Raw genomic sequence first — 17,793 nt, 5'->3', positions numbered from 1 at the left:
ACATGAACTCAGACAAGATGCTCCATCTCCTGACTGAGCATTTTGACTGACCTCCCATGTTTGGAATGCTCTCTCCCCTCATCTCTGCCTTCTGGCTTCCTTCAAGTTTTAGCTAAAATCCCACCTTCTACTGGAAACCTTTCCTGATCCCTCTTAATTCTACAATCTTCCCTTTGTTGATTATTTCCTTTTATTCTGGCTATAGTTTGTATGTACATAGTGTTTGCATGTTGTCTGCACCACTAGATTGTAAGCAAGAAGTAGAAAGGAAGGGAGAGGTACTTGGGAATGATGGAGTAGAAGATGGTGGCTAGTCTGAAGAAGCATGATCCCAGGGACTTCATCATTGAGTGACTTAGTTCCTTCTGAATATGGTCTCTAGAGGTCAGTTTTGGAGAGTGAGGCAGATAGTGGAAGATGAACTAGGAGAGGAGAGGGGGTGGTTGACAGTGTCAAAAGTTAACAGAAAAGCGGGTTCAAAACTGAAAAGAGATTTAGCACTCAGTTTCAGTTCTGTGGAGAGATCAGAAGTAAGAGTTTGAGAAGTAATGGGAAGGTTAAAAGGTGTTATTGGCATTTTAGGATTTTGTGAAAGAAAAAAGAGATAATATGAAAATAGTTTGAGATTATAGGTTCAGGTGGAAGGGAGGGTCCTCCCTTTAAAAGATTTATTGATGCCTTTTGTTTTGTTTTGTTTTTATACCTAATTGAACCCTACTTTGTAACAAAAACCAACTAAAACTGATCTACAAAAACAACTGCTTATGAGAGAATGTAACATTCTGTACTAGTAGTTCCCCCTTTTCTTTTTTTTGAGAGGAACAAAGTGTTTTATTATCTGTTCTCTGAGACCAAGATTAGTCACTGCAGATAATATTTTTCTCTCTTTTTTAGTGTTGTTTTAATTTATTAATTGTAATTGTGGAGAAACAAATTCATTACTCTGCATTTGGGGCACAAAGCCCACCAGAGACAGGTTTATTAATTTAATGTTTCTAATTCAAAGCATAGCTGCTTAAAGAGAAAGGAATCCCAAAGGGGGCAGACAGACATTCCCTGTGCTGTTGTAAATCTCACTATGATACAAGCCATCTTTGAGTTGTCATTTGTAATTCACCCAAAGACACAATTTTGCAGTAAGATCTCAGGTGAAAGTTCAGAGAACAGTTTTGATTCATGAATCAGAATAGTAGTTCCTTAACTTTTTTTTTTTTTTTTAGTGAGGCAATTGGGGTTAAGTTACTTGCCCAGGGTCACACAGCTAGTAAGTGTTAAGTGTCTGAGGCCGGATTTGAACTCAGGTACTCCTGACTCCAGGGCCGGTGCTCTATCCACTGCGCCACCTAGCCGCCCCGTAGTTCCTTAACTTTTGTCATTCCCTGGAAAATTATTTTGCCAAAACCATTCATTTCCTCTTTAACCATTTCCCCTAAGGATTATTCTGGTGAAAGGTGAACTTGGGAGGTATTAAGATTTTTAACTGAAGTAATCAAAGTATTATCCTTATCATAAGTCCTCTCTGGGCTAACCATGCCTCTCCTTTTAGAAACTAGGCCTTCAAAAAGAGTGATTTCAGTGCAGGGCATTGTTTCAGAATCGACAGCAGGACTCATTAGGGTTTCTCATTCAGATAAGTAGTCCAAAGGCTAGGATACTGAGAAATAGGCTTTCTTAATATTTGTGAAAGGGTTGAGGGAGGCCTAGTGTTCTTCCACAGGGTCATTTTAATACACATGGTGTATTGTTCTGTATCTGCTTAACTTGGTCAGTGTAGTGGTGTAACTTTCTCCATTGGGATATTCAGCCCCATGGGAGCAGGAGCAGAGGAGTGGTGTGGTACAGGGGAATGAATGCTGGATTTGGAGTCAGGGGACCTGGTTTCAGACCTCCCCAGCTCTGCTGCTTAGTTGTTGTGTGATCTTGGGCAAGTCACTTAACCTCTGGACCTCATTTTCTCATCTGTAAAATGAGGAGATTGGACCAGATAGTTTCTAAGGTCCCTTCCAGCTTTAAATCTGTGATGCTAGAAATAATCCAGGTTTGGATATGGGTGTAATTTTAACTCATTAACTGTAGGGTGAAGACTGAAAGGAGGGAAATGATAATGATCTGGGAGAATACAGAGGGTGGAGGTTGCAGTGAGGTTCCTTCCAGCTCTCAATCTGTTACCATAATCCTTTGTGGAAGAGTGAAGCCAAAGGAGAGATGGAAAGACAAGAAAGGAAATTTCAGAGACCAAACTACGGAAAATGGCTCGGTTTTGGTTGATGGCAAAAATTGAACCAGAAGGTTAGTCAGTTTGAAAGGCATCAGGATTTATCTTGAAATACCAGAGTATGAGAGCAGGGGTTGGTAGAAAGGAAGGCAGCTACTGAATTCCTTGAGGAAAAAAAGGCTGTCTTGTAGAACAAGAGATAGAATAGGATGACTGCCAAAAGAAGAGGGGCTGCTTAGTGTTCGGAGCAGAGGGAGCATCTGGAAGTAGCTTTGAGGTGCAAAGAATATATATGTTCTTTGCCTACTGTGTTAGGGGCACATGAGAAAAGGAGTAGCTAGCACTATAGAGGATGGCCAGGGATGCTGTGTCTTGGAGAGAACCAAGTTTCTGAGATTATAAGAAAATGAAAAGGGGCAGCTAGATGGCACAGTGGTTAGAGCACCAGCCCTGGAGTCAGGAGGACCTGAGTTCAAATAAGGCCTCAGACACTTAACACTTACTAGCTGTGTGACCCTGGGCAAGTCACTTAACCCCAATTGCCTCACTAAAAATAAAAATAAAATTTAAAAATATAAGAAAATGGAAAGAATGTGAAAGAAAGAAATCTTAGATGAGGGAAAATTTGTCAAAGATTGAGGCAGAGTTTCAGGACCTCGGGTTCTCAGAGTGTCAGATGGTGACTCTGAATCAGAAGGATTATGGGGAGGACAAAGTAAAATTTGTTTTTTGTTTTGTTTTGTAGGGCAATGAGGGTTAAATGACTTGCCCAGGGTCACACAGCTAGTAAGTATCAAGTGTCTGATGCCAGATTTGAACTCAGGTCCTCCTGAATCCAGGGCCACTGCACCACCTAGTTGCCCCTACAAAGTACAATTTGATAGCTATACACTGGCTAGTTAACTGGACCTCCTATCCTACATACAAGGTACTGTTCTGTCGCAGACATCAGGAAGGTAGAGAGTTGAAGTAGTAAGATCAGGCCTCATGATTTGATTCATCAGTCCCTGGTGATCAGATTCCCAGGGTCTGACTGAATTCTCACTCTGTCTTATCCTATGATGGACAGGCAGCAGTGGGGGTATAGGTTGCACTTGACTCCTATCTAGGCCTGGGTGAGGTCCTGGCAGCAAGAGATATTTAACTGTTCAGAGGTTATAGAGGGCAGGGGTGATGTCCCTTTTCTCATAGGGTTTGATGTAGGGTAAATTAGGTGGTGCCTGTCTGTGTATTCTGGGGGTGGGGGGGCGCCTTCAAATCTAGTTCCTAAGAGGGACTAGGACTGTAGCCCTACCTTCTCAAATCCAATACTGGAGAAGGGAAAAGATGCCAAGGTAGGAGTCTTAGTATCACTGGTAACACCTGCCTTCCTGGGCACTTACCTATTGGTAACAAAGGGTGAGGCTTTGGTGTGGTAACACGGGGCATAATAGGGTCAGCCTCCACAAAAGGAGTGGGGGGGTGGGAAGGGGTCCCTTCCTACTCTCCACCAGTCAGAGGAGACAGCTTCAGTCTTGCATCCTGGCTTGCAGCCTAGTAAGTGGCTGTGTTCCATTACATTGTGTGTGCTTCATGGCTAGCTTCTCTTCTGTGTCTCTGATTTTTTCCCTTCTATCTTTGATCTTACCTGTCTCTATTCTCTCATCCCTTTATGCTCTCTGATCTTTTTCCTATGATTGTTTCCATGACTCCCAAGATCTCTACTCATTCCCTCATGCCTCTTTCCCTTCCCTTTATCCCTTGTTATTCCCTGACTGGTTCTCCTCTCCTCTTGATAACTTGTGTCTTTCCTTCCTACAGACCCCTCATCTAGTGAACCTAAATGAAGATCCCCTGATGTCAGAGTGTCTGCTCTATCATATTAAAGATGGTATCACCAGGTAGCCTTTCTCCTCAGTCACCCCTTTATATGTTTACCTATTGTTAGCTTCCAGGGCCAACCACCTTTTGGTTGGCAGAAGTGACATTTTGGTGTTTTTCTTTGTCTCTACTTCCTGAGAAAGAGGTCTACTTAAGATTAATCCCAGTCTTTGAAAATAAAGCCATTAATAACCCTTAGGCATTCTAAAGTACCTTGGAAAATTGCTTACCTTGCCCATGTGTGACTTCACTTTTCTACCCTCTTTGTGAGGTTGTGACCATCGTTATCCAGGCTTAAGGAAAAAATCCAATCAAATATAAGACTGGAGGTCCCAATCCTAGCACTAGTAGGTCTAGTCCTATCTCTGTTCCCCTTATATAGTTACTGAATATCCCTGAGCAAAGTGGCTAGTTGCTTTGGGAGCCCCAAAGATGAGGGAGAAAGGAGATAGGTTCTACCACCTGAGGCTTATAAAATTACATAAATATTACATGTATAATATTATTATAATAATTATAAAATTAATCCAGATTCTCTTTATTACCATGGCAAAGGGATAGGACTAGTCCTTTTTCACCTATGTTTCAGGATTTTTTTCCTGGGAGTTCTTTTTCCCTTTCAGGATTGTTCTTTGCATGAATTTTAATCTTATCCACTTGAATAGAAATGTAAAAAATAGGTAGACAGAGCTTTGTGGTGGGGGAGTAGGTAAAGAGAGGGAGTATAATAGACCTCACCTCTTGGAGTTACCCTAGTTTTCAATACCAGCCCAGGGACTTGATTTTTTCTGAAAGTCCTACTTTCCTCTAGCTGGGATCCTGGAATTTTCAAAGATTCTTCCGTGTCATTATTTTTTTTTAATATTTATTTTTTTTAAGTGAGGCAGTTGGGGTTAAGTGACTTGCCCAGGGTCGCACCTTCCCTGTCATTATAATCTACCTACCATTTCCCTCTTTCCCTCCCTAGAGTAGGCCAAGTAGATGTGGACATCAAACTGACTGGGCAGTTCATCTTAGAGAAGCACTGTGTGTTTCGGAGTCTCACTCAGCCTGATGGAGAAGGTAACTGGGGCAATGAACACCCAATGACTGTAGAACCCTTTGCCAGTGCTGGGGGGGGGGTAAATGTTTAATGAAGAGAGACAGTGCCTGGCCTTGATGGCCTAAGAAGGGAGACACAAGATGCATGCTTTTCGAAGACATCCATCAATGTATCACATTATAAGGTCATTGCAAGTCAAGACACTGGGCAGGTAATACCAGGTCTGCTGCTTCCCTGGGCATTCCTTTGAGCATATGTAAAATTTAAAAGGCCAGACTAGGTGATCTCTAAAGTACATCCTAGCTCTGCCATCCTCTAAGTCTGTGAATAATAATGGTATGACCAGATTGGGAGGCGTTATTTCCCAGGGAAAATTTTGGAGGATAAAGTGGGGTTGAGAGGACAGGGACTTGGTAGAGAGGAGGACAGACCATCATTATTTCCTTTGTCTCCTCAGCAGGCAGGAGCAGCATCAAGGTATATTTTGGGAATATGTGTTTGTTTTAGCATAAGTTGCTTCTGATTGACTTTTTGGGGGGGGGTGAGGCAATTGGGGTTAAGTGACTTGCCCAGGGTCACACAACTAGTAAGTGTCAAATGTCTGAGGTCGGATTTGAATTCAGGTCCTCCTGACTCCAGGGCTGGTGCTCTATCCACTGCACCACCTAGCTGTCCCATGATTGACTTTTTTTTTTTATTTTTTATTTTTTTAGTGAGGCAATTGGGGTTAAGTGACTTGCCCAGGGTCACACAGCTAGTAAGTGTTCAGTGTCTGAGGCCGGATTTGAACTCAGGTACTCCTGATTCCAGGGCCGGTGCTCTATCCACTGCGCCATCTAGCCGCCCCATGATTGACTTTTTAGTAAAAACTTCTGGCAATTTTAGTCCTCTGGAGTAAGTAAGCAGTAAAGACTTGAGAATTGTTGACCCAGTGAGCATGAATTCCAAAGTCTTCCAAGAGGCTTGTCAGCCTGTTCTCTGTAGAAACAGGGGCTCTCAGGAAATAGGCTCAGGGGTGGTTGTAGCATCCAGGCACTCAAATCAAGCAAAAGATTCTTTTGGTTCAGATGTCATTTTTTTTTTTTTTGAGTGAGGCAACCAGGGTTAAGTGACTTGCCATGGGTCACACAGCTAGCAAGTGTCTTAGGCCGGATTTGAACCCAGGTCCCCCTGACTTCAGGGCTGGTGCTCTATCCACTGCGCCACCTAGCTGCCCCAGATGTCATTTTATAGATAGAACCAGTCAAATAACTTTGGAGAAACATTGGGTCCATATGCAGTGAGGCCAAGCTAAGTGAATAGAAGAGGCAAGCAGGGGAGGGGGAGGGCCTCATGTGCTGTGACCGAAAGAGACTTGTTTCCTGCCCTCGGGACGGGAGGAGGAACACATGTGGTCACTGAGGTTGAGGTTTTGGCTTTTCTTTTTCTTTCTTCCCCTTCCCCCCCACATTGGTTTACTCATGTAAAATTCATGCGTGGGTTCAGAAGATTGATGTTTCTTTAATGTTTTATTGGTGTCCTTTCCTTTTTTAAAAAAATCATCTCTTTCTAGTGATTTTTCTGGCTCCCCCCACCCCAATAAACTGCCTTGTAATAAGTACAGTTGAGCCAAATAAATTACCACAGTGACCATGTCTGAAAATGTGTGTGCCCTACTCCGCATCTCAGGTCACCTGGGGCATGGTGCTTCACAGTCAGCCTCAAGGACTGTGACTTCACAGTCACACATGGTCACCCCAGAAGGTTAATGTGGTTTGTTCTGGCTAAGTTCAAGGCTCTTTGGGTAGCTGTGAGGTTGAACTTAGCAAGTCACTTGTTGGGTTTCTGTTAGATATTTGTCCAGCACAGTGCTGAGACACTCTGGCAGGAGATAGGGACACAAGTATGGCCTATGAGCAGCATACAAGTGCATAAAAATAAAATAAATCAGCAACAGTGCAAGGTTATATCTAAGTGCTGAACTGAGTGGTATGGATAGGTAGTAGAGGAATTTAGAAAAAGAGGGAATCAATATGGATCTCTGGATTTAGTGCTGGAAAAGACTCAGCACTGTTATCCAGAGCAGTAGTATCTGATTCAAATAGAAACAGATCTGGTGTAGAAAACCACAGGTTCACATTATCTATGTTGTATTTTTATTTTGCTAAACATTTCCCAATTACATTTTAATCTGATTCAAGCCTCATTCCGAGTTTTGAGGGCTGCGTGTGGCCCAGGAGAGATTGACACCTCTGGTTTAGGTAACCTCTGCATTTTACAGATGAGACCTTGGGTCACAGAGATAAAGTAGTTAGTCCCAGATTCAAACCTGGGTCTTTCTAACTTCTTCAAATCCAGCGTTCTTTCCACTACCCCACATTGCAGGCCCAACACTGGGCATCCAACCTCATGCCCTGGAGGCACCTAGGACCTAGCTAGCCCTACACAGATGTCCTTCATCTTGGAACATGGGATTAAGTGATTCCTGTTCTTTCTCCAGGGTGTCCAAAGAGCTCCCTGACCCATACACATTAGAAATTTTTCCTCTCCTTCCCCCATGACAATAACACTTCCTCAGGACTCAGCTTAGGCCATATCTCCTTTCCATATCTCCTCCCTGAACCTCCCCTCCCCCCCTTCTCTCTCTCCCCCTCCCTCCTTCCCTCCTTCCTTCCCCTCTCTCTTCCCCCCCTTCCTATCTCTCCCTCTCCTTCTCTCCCCCTCCCCCCCTTCTCCCTCACTTTCCCTTCTCCTCCTCTCCCTCCAGATTCCTGCCCCTACTTTAGAGGTTATACTTTCTTCCCTATCCACAATCCCTAGGCTCAGCCCCCATTATATACCCAGAACTCTTGAGGGCTTTCTCTAGGCCACCTTAGACTAACCCAGGAAGGTCTCATGGAAGAGGCAGAACTTCACCTTAATATTGAAGGACAAAGAAAATGGGAAGAAAGCATTTTAGGAGGGAGAGGGGAGAATCCTAAGCAAACTGCACAGAAGAGCTGAGCATGATGTCTGTGGGAAACAAGGGAGAAGCTGGACCTGACTAGAGCAAAGAGTTCATGAGGAAGAGTAGGGGAGATAACTAGTGGGAGTTACAGTAGAAACAAGTTATCAGAGGCAGGCCGTTTATTCTAGAGAGGGTTGGGATCCAACGAAAGGCAATTATCTGATGGAAGTTGTAGATGCAGATTGGTCAGGCAGCTCTCTGGAGGATTACTTCTATTAGGGAGAACTCTAGGAACCTGTTGTAATCTAGGGAGGACTGTGTTGATGATGGCAGTGGAAATGGGGAGGAAGGAATGAGAAGATTGGAGATCAAAGTGACTGACTAGAATTGTCTCCTAGCACTTCTGGGCTTTTCGGACAGTGATAGTTGTGGTGGGTGAGGAGGTCCACAGCAAAGGCAATTGAATTAGGACTAACTATTCCTTTACTCTTCCCTCCTTATGCTGCCACCAGCGGGGCCAATCCATCCCCCACAGGTAGGGGGAGGGGCATTGTGAGCTTGAGAGAGAGAGTGTGTGTGTGTGTGTGTGTGTGTGCACGCGCACATTTGTGAGAGTGCTCATGTGTGAATGTTTACACAACTGGTTTGGGGGAGCTGGGAGGAGGTTGGGACAGTGTAAGCAGGGCGCTTATAACGTACAAGCCCATAGTCACCCCACCCCACTTTGATCATTCCCCAGTATTTAACTCTCCTTTTTCTTCCTAGTTGTGGTGACTCTGGAGCCCTGTGAGGGAGCTGAGACATATGTAAATGGGAACCCTGTGACCCAGCCACTGGTGCTAAGATCAGGTAGAAGGGCCTCAGAAGTGGGGTTTCTGGTATTGGGTGGGTTTGGAGTTTATAGGCTGGAGCCTGAGGCCAGAGGCATGGAAATAAAATCACAGAGTCTGGGAGTTTAGAAGGGACTTGAGAACCTTGAGTAAGAAGGAAGGCATAACTCCTGTGGCAGCCCATTTCTCTTTGGGGCAGTTACAGTGAATTGTTTTACCACCACCCATGGCTCCTCATTCTCCCTGAGGTCCAGTAGAAGAAACCTAACCCATCTTCCACATGATATTTCAATTACTTGAAAACAGTTGGTATGGCCCTTTGAAGTTTTTTGGTTTTTGTTTTTTGGGGGTTTTTTGCCAGGCAATTGGGGTTAAGTGACTTGCCCAGGGTCACACAGCTAGTAAGTGTTAAGTGTCTGAGGCCAGATTTGAACTCAGGTACTCCTGAATCCAGGGCCGGTGCTCTATCCACTGCGTCACCTAGCTGCCCCCTTTGTAAGTTTTTTCTTTCTCTACAGCCAATGCTTGTGTAGTAGGGTATGTCCTTATGGAAGTGGTAGCCCACTTTCTTTGTATCCTCAGGGCTTAATGATGCCCAGCACTCAGTAGGTGGTTAATAAATGTTTATTAACTGACTGTTCTTCCTCCTGCTTCTCTTATCCACAAGGTTAGATAGCATGAGGAACATTCTATGCTTTGCCAAGAGTATACAAGACTAATCAAAGGGATGGAGCTTAAGAGACAGATGCAGGGATCTAGTAGTCAGGCTCAGGCAGCAAGGGGACAGGAACATGCAGGCATCTCTTGCTTCACTGCCAGTTGGTCCCTAGAAAAGATATATAGTGGGATTAGGCAGTGGTGAGGCTCCTTGTATCTGGGTGAAATAAAGTGCAGGGAAGGATAACTGTGATTGGTTTGGGGGGGGGCAGGGGCACATAAAAGCTCATCTAACTTCAGACAGAAGAGAGAGAGAGGGTGGTATGGCCCATTGGAATCTCGGGAAAATTCTAGTGCCCTCTTTGGATGTGGGTGGAGCTTGTAGGTAGAGAAATGTTTGATGGAAAATTATCTATTTTTTCTTCTTCTGTCCTCTGTATAGGGAACCGTATTGTCCTGGGCAAGAACCATGTCTTCCGCTTCAATCACCCTGAGCAGGCTCGACTAGAACGAGAGCGAGGGGTTCCTCCACCCCCAGGACCACCCGCTGAACCTGTGGATTGGAACTTTGCCCAGAAAGAGCTCCTAGAGCAGCAGGGCATTGATATCAAGCTGGAAATGGAAAAGAGGTGCCTTGGGGGAGGGGATAGAAGAGGGAGGAGTGTGCCTAGGTATCTACTCCCCTCCCTGCTCTGCTCTGCTACCATTCCTTTATTAGGGGATCTAGACACCTGACTCGTGTGCTAGTCTGTGCCACCTCTCCTCACTGCCCATAGAAAAAAAAAGTGCTCCTGAGCTTTGTCTTTCTCTCCCCCACTTTAGACTACAGGACCTAGAGAATCAGTACCGGAAGGAGAAAGAAGAGGCCGATCTTCTGTTAGAGCAGCATCGATTGGTGAGTGATGCTGGAGGAGTGGGGAGGTCAGCAGAGAAAGTGGGCCTTAGCATTGACGATGAGACTGATCTTGGGACTAGAGAAACCGTAGGCAGAACATGGTTTCTTTGGGGGTAGGCAAAGGTAGGCACTGTAGTAGAAATAGTTGGATTAGGGTGAAAGGAGAGTTTCAGGGATGTAATAGGAGAAAATAAAGCTCATAGTCGGGTAGGGGAAAAGATTAAAGTAGAAAAAGGGAGTTTATCACAAAATGTTGGTTAGAGCTAGAAGGGACCTCTGGGATCTTGTTCTACCCCTCATTTTACAGATGAGGAAATGGAGGACCAGAAAAGAGAAATGATTTGTCTGAAATCATACACCTAATTAGTGGCAGAGCCAGGAAGAGATTCCATGTCTTCTCATTTCCTAGCTAGTGTCTTTCCCTTGTGCCATAATTAATTGAACAACCATTGTGTGCTTGCTAACAGCTTAGCTGTTAGCTGTCTTAGCTCTCCTGTGACATACTGGGACCAGTAGACACAGGGTGTATTATAAACCCTAACCTCCAGAACTCTCTGTGACCCCAGTATGCAGACTCAGACAGCGGAGATGACTCAGACAAACGCTCTTGTGAGGAGAGCTGGCGGCTGATCTCGTCACTGCGTGAGCAGCTTCCACCCACCACAGTTCAGTCCATCGTCAAGCGCTGTGGCTTGCCAAGCAGTGGTAAGCGCAGGGCCCCACGGCGAGTCTATCAGATTCCCCAGAGGCGACGGCTGCAGGGCAAGGACCCCCGCTGGGCCACGATGGCAGACTTGAAGATGCAGGCAGTGAAGGAAATCTGTTACGAGGTGGCACTGGCTGACTTCCGGCATGGGAGGGCAGAGATTGAGGCACTGGCTGCCCTCAAGATGAAGGAGCTGTGCCGTACCTATGGCAAACCTGAAGGGCCTGGGGATGCCTGGCGGGCTGTGGCAAGAGATGTTTGGGATACAGTAGGGGAAGAAGAGGGAAGTGGAGGAGGAGGGTCTATTGAGGATGGAGCCAGAGGAGCTGAGGTGGAGGATCTCCGAGCACACATTGACAAGCTGACTGGAATTCTACAAGAGGTGAAGTTGCAAAACAGCACCAAGGACCGTGAACTTCGAGCACTGAGGGATCGAATGCTGAGGATGGAAAGAGTCATCCCCCTCACACAGGTGAGTCAGTACTTCCATGTCTGGACCCTAGCAAGCACCCCTTAGGTGCCGGCTTCTGCTTTCCTCCCCATCGTCTCCACTCCTAAGGCTTCTCTTCCTATTGTCCATTCCTACCTAGTCATCCATTCCATCATTGGATTCTTTCTCTTTTCTGTACTTAGCCTTTAACTCTTGTTCCTCCTACATTTGTTCTTTGTAAGGCTCCTGATGTAGTCTGAACTATGTAGTTAAAATCAGTTGGAAGAGGGGGCGGCTAGGTGGTGCAGTGGATAAAACACCGGCCCTGGATTCAGGAGTACCTGAGTTCGAATCCGGCCTAAGACACTTGACACTTACTAGCTGTGTGACCCTGGGCAAGTCACTTAACCCCCATTGCCCCACAAAAAAAAAAGGGCAAAAAAAAAATCAGTTGGAAGGGACTACTTCAGGATAGTTCACAGAATGCTATCCTCACAATATGGTCGGGTAAAAAGAGCACCTGTGCCCTTTAAAGACCTGGGTTCTGGGGCAGGTAGGTGGCGCAGTGGATAGAGCACCAGCCCTGGAGTCAGGAGTACCTGAGTTCAAATCCGGCCTCAGACATTTGACACTTACTAGCTGTGTGACCCTGGGCAAGTCACTTAACCCCAATTGCCTCACAAAAAAAAAAAAAGGAGGGGATTGGATTAATGATTTCTTCCATCTTTTAAGTTCTATGATTGGAATGAGAACTCTTTGAAGTGATATATAGCTTTACTATTTGGTATAGTTCCTTTCTCACATGCTGAAATTATTTTGGCTCAGTGGTTAAGTGTCTTGCTTAGAGGCACAGTAAATCACTGTTGGCACTGAATAAATGCTGAACGAATGGGCCATTCTTTCTCTGGGCTTTTTTCTCCTCATCCCTCTTCTCTATCTTCCTAGACCCAGTCATCCCCATTTCCCACTCATCTTGCCCTTTCCTCTCACTTTTCTCTCCCTACTTTTCACAGGATAATGAGGATGAAGAGGATGTTGAAGTGACCTGGGCGGCCTCAGAAGGGATAGAAGGTCCAGAAGAGGCAACCCCTAGGGCTGTTACCCCCACTATCCAGTCCCCCTCCCCTCCCCCCTCAAGCTGGGAGCGAGTGTCCAGGTTGATGGAAGAAGACCCCGCTTTCCGCCGTGGCCGTCTTAGGTGGCTCAAGCAGGAGCAGCAGCGCCTGCAGGGGCTACAAGGTCTTGCTGGAGGCCGGGGTGGGGGGCTTCGAAGGCCTCCTGCCCGATTTGTTCCACCACATGATTCCAAGTTGCGATTTCCCTTCAAGAGCAACCCCCAGCACCGGGAGTCATGGCCTGGGGTCGGGGAAGGTGGGGAGGCTTTGGCCATACCCCAACCCCCTGAGGAGGGTACTCTTGTATCAGCCCCCACTTCTAGAAGGCCCCCTAGTCCTCGACGGCCCCACAGGCCCCGAAGGAACTCCCTGGATGGAGGGGGCCGCCCCAAGGGTGGAGGTCCTAGCCAACCTGAACCCCAACAATTTCAACCCAAGAAGCACAATTATTATCCCCAGCAGCTTCAGCCTTACCCAGCTCAGCGGCCCTCTGGTCCCCGATATCCTCCTTACACCACACCTCCTCGAATGAGACGACAGCGTTCAGCCCCTGACCTCAAGGAAAAAGGGGCAGCTGTGTGAGGCTAGGGCCCAGTTGGGGCCCCTTACTGAGAGGAGAGATGTGGGCTGCTGCTCCCCCACTCGTAGGATTATTGGCACAGGCAGGGGCAGAGGCAAGAGGGGCAGAGTAGGTGATGGGGGACTTGAGCAGGTTGGTCTAGGAGCTGGAGGAAGTAGTAGGACGAACAGTGCTGTGTTGCCAGGAATAAACCAAAGGGAAGGGAAGGGAAGGGGGCTAGGCTGCCTTGAGGCTGTGCCTCCCAGAGGGGGTACCTCTCCCTAAATGCTGCTAAGAGTGGGGTGCTGTGTAGCCAGTTTTGTGTGTTTGGGTTTTGTTTTTTGTTTTCAAGTGGGGCAGGTATGATGACACTAAGAGGGCATTATGAAATTCCCTCCCCAAACCAGTGTCTGCTGGGTTTCTGTGTTAACGGGATGGGGCTGTCCTAAGAGTTCCCCTCCCCCACCAGGCCTTCCGCTATATCTTCAGGGGCATGCCAGGTTTGGTTGAGGTCCCACAGCATGGTGGGACCCTTTATTAAAAGGAAGCAAACAGGGAGGTCTGTGGCTCGTTATTGGTGGTGTGATGGTGTATATGGGGGGCACAAGGCAAGAGGTGTGTAACAGATTGAGGAAGAAACTGGGAGGAATAGAAGACCAGGAGAATCAACAAGGCTCTGCCCAAGTTTGTCTTGGGTGTGTGAATGTGTTGTCTGGCCTCCGTTGCCCAGGCTGAATACACCTGGTGTTGCTTTGCCTTTTTTGGGGGGGGGGAGTGCTACAGGAATACCCCTTTAATGAGGGAGACCTGCTCCCTGCTTATTTGTTCTAGGGAAATTTCAGGGCTTCTATGGAGAGTGTTTTACTCCTCACTCTGACACTGCTTTGGCCATGTCTTTCCTTTTTTCATAAAGAGTATAGCCCAGAGATTCTCAAAATTATTTTACTTACAGCATAGTATTTGCCATGAGGGTTCACAACACACTGAACATTTAAATTGGCAACAAAGGATTCCCAGACAGTGGGGCCTCCAGACCCTGTTAGCTGGGCTTTGGGATTCTTCCACTTCTCCTTCCCCTTCCTTCCCACATACTTCACTTTCTTTACCTCTTTAGGACTTAGAGGAGGAGGTGACTGTACCTCTTTGGATAGAACTATTATTGTGAATTTCCTGATCCTAAGCCGAGAATAGAGCCAGTGTCCTACAATGGGGATGGGAACAGGGCATCTCGTGACACACTCCACACACATACTACTGCACATCTTTTGAGAACTCGGGTGCTTCTGTGTTAGCACTTCACATCTAAACACCCTGCCTTACCAAAGTCTTATCAAGTGTCACTATTGATTGGCCCTTGGGCTGAAAAAAGAAAAGGGGTTGAATGGAAGAGTAAGGGAATTTAAGATGTGCCTTACTGGCTCCTATCAGCATCCTGGCCAGTCTAGCATTTTGTATCTGACATGCTACTTGTGGGAAAGCAGTTTTCCACAAAAAGGAATATCTGTATTTAACCTATCGGTGGTTTATTATCTCTACACTTGTGTTAACCTTTCTTGGTTATTATAATTATGTTTTCAGCCTTTGCTATCATCGAGGGAGTGAGTGCCCTAGGTTTTGCACCAACCAGTGCCATAACTAGACCAGGGCAACTTAAGTTTTATCCCGGGGTGCTAAATTTAGAAGGACTTGATAGCATTTGGCCTTCAATAGCATAGAAACAACAGAGTTTAGCCTTACCTAAGGGCAGTCTGGGGTGATTTTTTCCAATGTCCCTTCTCCCCACCCCAAGCAACTCAACTGAAATTTTACCATATGTAGTTTCCCTGGTGTAGTTTGTGGTGATTTTCTTAGGTGCAAACATTTCTAGTTATTACTCTGTTACTTTTGTTTGCTCCTAAGTTATTTTCAGACTTCTGGGGGTTAGAAAATTGATACTTGTTTTAGGATTCAGTGGTTTGATGAACAAACCCATTTCTATCCTAGTCACCTTTCACAGGCTTAGAGATAGATAGTCTGCTTTCTGTCTTCAGCTTTTCAGTGAGAGCCTAATTTTTTCAGTCCTTCCTCATGTAAACTTTTGCAACTCAGTGTTTCAGCTGCCCCCTAGACCTTTTCCAACTTCACCCTGTCTGCTTTGAATGATGACAAGACCTACATAGATTTCTAGGTGCCAATCAATAATTTGTATCAAAGTAGGAAACTTTCTATTTTGCTTGATGACTGATTTCTTGTTTGACAGCCACTTGCAGAGATAATTTTGCCTATTGTTTCAGAGTGAAATACCTTCCCAGATCTAGGTTGTAACTGATAGTCCATTAATTCATTCACTGGGATTGAATTCACTGGCACACTTACTCTGTGCCTAGTATGGTACAAGACACTACAGAGGATAAGAAAAGAAACCATTTTTACCACGAGGAGCATGTACTCCAGTTAGGGATACCAACTGTACATATAACCAAGAACATTCAAGTCTCTATGGTAAAGTTGGCAAGAATTCTCCCAGCAGTCTTGTGAAGTAGGTGGAACAAGCATCCTTCTTTTTATAGATGGGGAGACTGGATCAGAAAGGGTGTGGTGTCACGATTATCATTTGAACCAACATACTTCAGTATAATATATGCATGAGAAAATTGCAAGGAACATACCAAATGCACCCAGAACTCAACAAGAAAGTGCTTAACCGTGGTGAGGTTATGAAGTCATTTCTGTATTTGACTACCCACACACTTTATTAAAGAGCACAAACTTGTACTGAAATAGCCATTTCTAAATATTCCCTCTCTCCAACCCACTATTGCAAAAAAAGTAAAACATCACAGTATAAATAATCTGTACCCTATAGTTTTCCACCCTCCAACAATAGGGGAAGGTACCAATACATTCTTTTAAGATGTCAGTGTTGTTTTTTTTTGGGGGGGGCAGGATTGATGGGTCCTGCCTTGGAAATAAAATTACTCCAATGTGCTCAAGGACAAAGAGAAAAGGGAAGGAGGTAGAGGTCTGGAACTCTTTGTACATTTGCACTTGAGATTTAGGTGTTTCTTATCCTGGGGAAAATTGAGGTGCCCAGTAATTGTTGATGGGAGCCAGGGCTACTGACAACCTTATGGGCAAGCAGCCACTAACTCTGTGATTGTAGCAGCCACAAACTGCCTCGGCCTGAGACTGCTGGTGATTAGGATGAAAAGAACAGAACCAGCTTTCCCCATATTTACGGCACCCAAAACCCCAAACTGCAGGGATCTGTGTGGCAAAGGCAAGTCTGGGGTGGGGAAAATGGAGGAGAGGGGAAGACCACTCACACCAAGCTCCCCATGAAGATTCCCTTCCTCTTTTCTATGATCTACGGTAGTGAATGGCTCAGATTTGTTTCTCTAGCATCCCCAAAAGATCTGGGAAGATAAGCAGATGTTTTGGGAGATTATGGGTGGAGGAGGGTGCTACATAGTAGTGTTTAATATTTTCCTTTCATTTTAATTATGTCCAATAAACTGTTGCCAAAGTACATTGAATTTGTACTCGTGTATATCATATCACATAATCATAGATTTTGAGTTGAAAAGGACCTTAAAGGTCATCGAATCCCATCCCCTCTAGACAAACTGAGAAGGGTTAAGTGTCTTGCTCAGGGTCATACTGTCTAAGGCGGTATTCTAATTTAGATCTTTCTAACTCCAATCTTTTCCAATCCTGATTCTATCTGATACACTGTACTACCTGCCCTTCCCGGGGGAAAGGTCTTTGAAGAGGGAGAGAAGATTCCATATAGGGGGTTGGGGACTATAGGTGTCTTGATAAATATTACATACCATTCCCTAGTTTAAGTTCCATATCTGGTCAGCTTGTAGCAGTAGTGAATAAGAATAGTTTGTGGGCTGATCAATTTCTGTAAGTGAGTGGGAAGTCTATAGCTTTTGGGGATATTTGCTGGAGTGAAATTATGGTAGCTACTTCACTGGTGCCTTAAGGAGACTTCCAGCAGTTGGATAGCTCAGATATTGTATACTTTGCTGGATAATTAGCATAATGACATTACCTTTCTATAAGTTTAAGAAAGGATGTATTGGACTGTTTGCACATGGAGTATTTATTAAGCACTACTATGTGCCAGGCACTGTGCTAATGTCATTACTACACTATAGAACGCCACTTTTTTTTTTTTTTTGGTGAGGCAATTGGGGTTAAGTGACTTGCCCAGGGGCACACAGCTAGTAAGTGTTAAAGTGTCTGAGGCTGGATTTGAACTCAGGTCCTCCTGAATCCAGGGCCGGTGCTCTATCGGCTGCGCCACCTAGCTGCCCCTAGAATGCCACTTTTACAAGACCCTAAGTGTCACAAAGGGCACATGCATACTATAAGTGTCATAAAAGCATTTGTCACCCCCTGCCCCCCCCAAAAAAGATAGGTCTCAGCTGACACGGAGATGTTTACCCATCTATCCTCAACTTTAAGGTTTACAAAGGGCTCTACATATATTATCTTATTTGATCCTCACGTAATTCCATAGGGGTAAATACTTTGTTATTACTGCAGCTTCACAGATGAGGGAACTGAT

At 45.3% G+C, this 17,793-nt stretch overlaps 1 protein-coding gene across 3 annotated transcripts in view; it reads left to right on the top strand.

The window, feature by feature from the left end:
* Positions 1–16,745, top strand: part of KIF1C (kinesin family member 1C) — a 33,324-nt gene extending 16,579 nt beyond the window's left edge. For all 3 annotated transcript variants that reach the window (XM_043963369.1, XM_043963367.1, XM_043963368.1), the window contains exons 17-23: positions 4,016–4,095; positions 5,043–5,137; positions 8,809–8,892; positions 9,973–10,159; positions 10,353–10,425; positions 10,992–11,603; positions 12,575–16,745. In XM_043963369.1, the coding sequence (XP_043819304.1) occupies positions 4,016–4,095; positions 5,043–5,137; positions 8,809–8,892; positions 9,973–10,159; positions 10,353–10,425; positions 10,992–11,603; positions 12,575–13,258 (1,815 nt within the window). In that variant the 3' untranslated portion in view covers positions 13,259–16,745. The remainder of the gene's footprint in view (positions 1–4,015; positions 4,096–5,042; positions 5,138–8,808; positions 8,893–9,972; positions 10,160–10,352; positions 10,426–10,991; positions 11,604–12,574) is intronic.
* Positions 16,746–17,793: the final 1,048 nt, after the last annotated feature.

This window comes from Dromiciops gliroides, chromosome 4, assembly GCF_019393635.1.
Source record: "Dromiciops gliroides isolate mDroGli1 chromosome 4, mDroGli1.pri, whole genome shotgun sequence".
Classification (NCBI taxonomy): Eukaryota; Metazoa; Chordata; class Mammalia; order Microbiotheria; family Microbiotheriidae; genus Dromiciops; species Dromiciops gliroides.
Note: the sequence above shows the minus strand (reverse complement) of the source record. Positions and strands in the feature narration are given on the sequence as shown.